Here is a 5,894-nt window from a genome sequence, read left to right as displayed (position 1 = left end):
TCATGACCAGGCTAAATGCCTGGAGTCACCCAACAAAACAGGGCGAGGCGACACCGTCTTCAGCCACTCAGTCTCCTGTGTGTGTAATGATGGCTTCGTCGGTGACGGCCTCACCTGTTACCATGTAAAGCTGTGCAGTGATTCCTCTTGTTGTCACCAAGGTTACACATGGTCACCAGAGAAAGGCTGTGTGGATATCGATGAGTGCTCCCTCACTGAGGCACCCTGCACCCATGGGTCTCAGGTGTGTGTGAACACACCTGGCTCCTTTGAGTGCCTTGTGCATCCCTCCAGGGCCAAAAGATCTGTTCGGTTCTCCTGTGGCAACGTGGTTTGTCCATTAGGTCAGGACTGCATCAACTCTCGCTGTGTAGATCCCTGTGATCACTACACGGTACTGAATGACACCTGGAGATCAGTAGATATTAGACCTAGTAACCACCGGTATCACTGTGACCGCAGTGTCAACTGGCAAGGGTGGTATCGAATGTTCCTGGGGCAAAGCGGTGCCCAGATACCAGAGACATGTGTGGATCTACACAGGTGTGGAACGTATATTGCTCTACGGATGAAACAGTCTCATCCTGCAGTGTCAGATAGAATTGTACAGCGCAGCACCTGTGGTAGATATGGTAGTAACTGTTGTAATACGCAATATACCCCACCTCCCATCCATGTCAAGAACTGTCGGAATCACTATTATGTCTACAAGCTTCTACCACCAACAGCCTGTTCAGTTGGCTATTGTGCAGGTAAAGTGGTGTTGTAAAATCTTTCATAAAATACTCATCTGTAATATTCTATTACACAACATATTTGGAGACGCAGATGGCTTGAGTGCTTGTGTTGTAATAACTCTCACATCTTGCTTTTACCCTCCTAATATTTATCATCAAATTATCCTCAACGCGCCCCAGTTCCTGACACTCCAGCTGTCACTCGAGCCCCTCCAGCTGTCACTCGAGCCCCTCCAGCCGTCACTCAACCCCCTCCAGCTGTCACTCAACCCCCTGCAGCCTCAGCTTATGAACTTATTTGTGGTCAGAGTCAAATCCAAATTGGCCTGCGGCTGACTGGTCTGCAATCCTCCGGTCTGAATGGCTCCTCTGGCCACCTGGCCGACCCGCGGTGCTCATCTTTCGCAGAGGGTGATGGGACAGTGTGGTACCACGTGGGACTCCAGGCTGACACCTGTGGGAACATACTGACGGTGAGGATCTGTCTGATAACTTGTTACTGGATTGTCTATATCGGCTGTAAAGTTTGTTTTTCTTTTGTGTTGTGGCTGTCACAGTGGTGCCCTTTTATCTTTTGTCGTTCTGTCTAATTATGAGGTGGATATTGGTCATTTGTTTCCATCTGACTGTGATTCACTGGACTGACCAATCAGTTAACCCTCTGTCTTTCAGACCAACAACACCCATGCCATCTACTCCAACAGCTTATTTGTCTATCCTACAAATAACATCTCACAGCCTGTGAGTTTTCCCTTCTCCTGTGCCTATCCTCTGTACACAGAGACCAGCCTAGACGTGGCTATCAGACCAAACCTTCAGTAAGTATATTATTCAGCATTGCAAATGACAGTGAAACAGTTCATTCAAGTTATTGCATTAAACAAACGTACTGCATTGCACCAAACAGCCTCTGTACAGAGCTGTGAAAATGTAGACAATTGACAAAGGTTACAGATTTAAGCTCACAACGCTTGTAGATCGGCTATTTTCAAATAGCCATGGTATAATAGGACCAAAGTGGTTCATGTACGTTTTATAATATTATAATGTACATCTGCAAAGTAACTAGTAACTAAAGTTGTCAAATAAATGTAGTGGAGTAAAAGTACAATATTTGGATCAGAGATGTAGTGGAGTATAAGTAAAAGTATTGGAAATTGGAAATACTCAAGTAAAGTACAAATACCTGAAGGTTGTACTAAAGTACAGTACTTAAGTAAATCTACTTAGTTACTTTACATCACTGTACATAGTTAGTGTTGGCATATCGTCGTTGCCGGCTGGAAACCTCGTATCTCCAAGTTTCAAATGTGTACTTTCTTTCGCAAAGTAAAGCCCTGCTTCCATTATACAAGGCCGTCGCACTAAAGTAGTGAAAACAGCAGATCTACAAGCACACAACGCCTCGCGGTGCGAGGCGTTGTGTGCTTGTAGATCGGCTGTTTTCACTAGTTCAAATCATTTTTAAAATGATAAATGCAAAACGAACGGTTTTGGACATACAAGGTTTTCACCCGACAACATCAATATGTATTTCTTTCCAAGCCAGTTTGCACTTCAAAAACCCCATCTGATAAAGTTTGATCCTTTACTGTAACTGTTATGTTTCCTTGACAGGCTTAGGGGTGGCAATCCAGGTGTGGGTTCACCATCCAACGTCTCCATGTCCTTGTTCCAAAAGTCCAACTACACAGAGCCTTACCCAGCAGGCCCAGTCACCCTGCCAGTGGGCTCTGCCCTGTATGTAGGAGTATCTGTGGGGGAAACCGATCCAAGGTTTGTGGTCGTTCTGGACAGCTGCTACGCCACTCAGTCTGATGACCTCGTGCGTCACTTCCTCATTCAAAACAAGTATGTTTCATTCTTCTTATTTTAACATTTATTTTTTGCTACACAGTACAAAGAATAATGAAAAAGCGGGTTGGGTGGGAGTGAGGTACTTTATGGGGAGTGTGACAGCAACTATAATGTGAAGGCTGTTTATTATTTGTACGAAATTAATAAAAGAAAAAGAAAAGACAGATGAAATGGTGATGTGTCATCGTGGTCCTACAGCAGTGGTTCTCAACCTGTGGGTCCCCTGATAAGTAACTTAATGTGCAACATTGTTTTCTCACACAACAGTAAACAAACCAACATAAAGTTTAAGTGTATGGAAGGTATCTGCACATTTCTAAAGTGACAATTAAAGGACTTTTTAACACTTGTTAACACTAAAACGAAAAATTAAACCTTGGCCAAATTGTCTAATATTAGAGGCAGGAATTGTGAAAATAGACGATCTACATGTTCACAACGCGAGGCGTTGCGAACATGTAGATCTGCCATTTTCACAATAGAACCGTGTTAAAATGTAATGACTCAACTCTTAGTGCTCGTCAGGGTGGGGGGGTCCCCCCTGTAAAAATATGATTATTTTGGGGGTCGCGGTCAGAAAAGGTTGAGAACCACTGGCCTACAGTACAACCTGTCCCTTCTTTGTTCCAGGTGTCCTATCAACCGTGGTCAGGTGACCCTGGTTGAGAGCGGCTCTTCCCTCCAGGCCCGTTTCTCTGCCCGGCTCTTCCTGTTCCATGGAGACTACAGAGATGTCTTCCTTCACTGCAGCCTCCACCTGTGTGACCAGAGAGCCTCCTCGTGTGCTCCTGTAAGCTTTACACTTTCTTTACACTCTCTCTCTGCTGTTTCACACCAGACAGTTAGGTCAGTACAGGGGCGTCACAAGGGGGGAAAAAGTGGTACTGAGTTACTAGGGCCCAAGGTGGAGGGGCCCTAATTATTTTATACTTTAGCGGGCCCTAATTATTTTATACTTTAGCTATTGCAAAATAGCAGATGTACAAGCTCACAGCGCGGAACGAGTGCTGCATTGCGAGCATGTAGATCTGCTATTTTTTTAAAGTCGTGAAAATGTGTGCAAATCTTTGAATATACCGGTATGTATTTTTTAAGCGAACATTTTATAACTCAAATTTAGCTTCTGGGGGGTCCCTGGGCTGTAACTAAATTGTTTGAGTGGGGGTCCGTGGCCAAATACATATCATTTTGGGGGGTCCTTCACATGAAAAGGTTTGAGCACCACTGACATAGAAACATAGGTTTTTCAAAAAACCTTAGAAGGATTTGAAATATTCAAAGAAATGTTCACGATTTTTCAAAGGTAGCAGATCTACAAGCTCGCAGCGTGGCACCGAGTGCCGCGCTGTGAGCTTGTATATATTGCTATTTTTCAATAGTTAAAGCACAAAATAATGCGTAATAATACGTTCCCAGTCTAAATGGGTTAAACGCAGTGAATCCTGCCACACCCCTGGGTCAGTATAGCAGACTGTGTGCTTACTCAGGGGCGTCAACTGGGTATGGCAGGGGTATGCAGCTGCCATACCCTGCTGGGTCCAGGGGGAAAAATAAAAGTTACTTTTAAATATAATTCCATGAATGTCTCTTTGTCTATCTTTGCTGGTTATTATGTTGTTAAATTACACTAAAATAACTACAAATGCAAAGTTTAACAAAACGGTCACTTTTACAAGGTATTATTTAATATTCTCCACATCTTGACATAATGGTATATTCCCATGGTCCGCAGGTCAGCTGCACAGGTGCAATGCATTATTGTTAATTGTGGCACGTTTACTAACATGCCAAGTTTAGCTGCACTTGAACAACCATTCCAGGCTGTCATATCCAGCCCAAGAAACCATAGAAACCTGTGTAAAAAACTGACAAAAGTGTTTTTTTTTTTTTTTTTTTTTTTTTCAGCCATTGTGAAAATAGCAGATCTACATGCTCACAACGCCTAACACTCGCATGACTGAACCTGATTTTGAGATTTTGAGGTGGTTTGGGTTTGCTCAGAAAACTCTGATAAATTTTCCCTTTCATGATTTTTCCTTATCATACAAGCAAAGTCTTGTTTTTTTCTCTACCATTTGAGACGTTTTGTAAATATGAAATAAAATGTTTTGAGTGTTTCCTGAGCATTCTAATTCCATTTCTAAATCTCAAAAACAGGTCAAAATGACATGTTAGTCATGCGAGTGTTTATACAAAATGTAATGCCTATTTTCCATGAGGACTCCCATCTTTGCCATACCCTAGCTTTTGCTGAACTGACGCCACTGTGCGTACTGCTATTCCACAGGTTTGCTCAGGGAGGCGCCGTCGCTCCATTTCCACATCTGGACGCTTCAAACCCCTCACCATTGGACCAATCACCTGTGAGTATCAAGAACAACAATAAGAAAGAATGTATCTTTTTTTAATGAAAAACAAGGATCTGCATTCTGAAGTGCTGACATCCCAATATAATATATTTATTTTTTTCTCTTTGCTTTGGATCCTCAGGGGACAAGCCGGTGGAATGAACCAGTGGACATCTTTAAATGACTCCAATATATTCCATTTTCTAATTATCGTATGATTATGTGATTTTTATTTTGGTGCGTTGGTTTCAGAAATATTCTATGCTATCGGTTAATCTAATCTAACCAATTATTAACAATTGTTGTATTTCTCTCCTTATACATACTGCAAATCAATAATAAGTATAACAATTAAATGGTGATTTGATGAATTAAATAAAATGCATGAAATGGCAAATCTGTGTCTGCTTCTTCAAGTTTCAAGTCCCAAATAAAATATTATTGACCTATACTCTAGTAAATATAGAATCTGTGAATGCTCAATTATCAATTATGAAGTAAAATATTTTTAATCTCTGCGACCCCAATCTACACTTGTAATTTACACTGTTTATTTAACTCACTCACAGTACAAAGTGTTCCATCTGTAAATGTTTTAATCCCCAAAGCATCCCCATATTTTGTACTTTTTTACTCCACTAGAATTATTTCCAGTTTTTGATTACACAACAAGACAACATTCATTAACCAATGAAGCCGTATATATACTTACTTATACATAACTATTTGAAAATAGCACACCTACATGCTCACATTGCAAGTTTTTGAGCTTGGAAGATTTCTTTGTAGAATATATTTGGCAATAAAAATAAATTACAAATAAAGAAAAAGACAGGTTTCTGTTTACTGCTTAATGTCCAGGACCAAGGCCCTGCTTGGCTTTACTAATTAACATACGTCATACGTGTTATGACAATATGGAGATCCCTGTCCCAATGTCATCAATAGAGGG

General features: G+C 41.4%; 1 protein-coding gene across 1 annotated transcript; it reads left to right on the top strand.

Moving 5' to 3' along the window:
- Positions 1-200: 200 nt before the first annotated feature.
- On the top strand, positions 201-5,213 carry LOC308289475 (uromodulin-like; the record flags this gene model as incomplete). The annotated part of the gene is made up of 7 exons (XM_080731163.1): positions 201-237; positions 918-1,210; positions 1,410-1,555; positions 2,355-2,588; positions 3,225-3,384; positions 4,882-4,957; positions 5,085-5,213. The coding sequence occupies 7 exons, from the start codon at positions 201-203 to the stop codon at positions 5,102-5,104; spliced, it is 966 nt and encodes a 321-aa protein (XP_080587289.1). The 3' UTR covers positions 5,105-5,213.
- Positions 5,214-5,894: the final 681 nt, after the last annotated feature.

This window comes from Nannobrachium achirus, assembly GCF_963921795.1.
Source record: "Nannobrachium achirus genome assembly, chromosome: 8".
In the NCBI taxonomy this organism is placed as follows: Eukaryota; Metazoa; Chordata; class Actinopteri; order Myctophiformes; family Myctophidae; genus Nannobrachium; species Nannobrachium achirus.
This window is presented reverse-complemented; position numbering and strand designations above follow the sequence as displayed.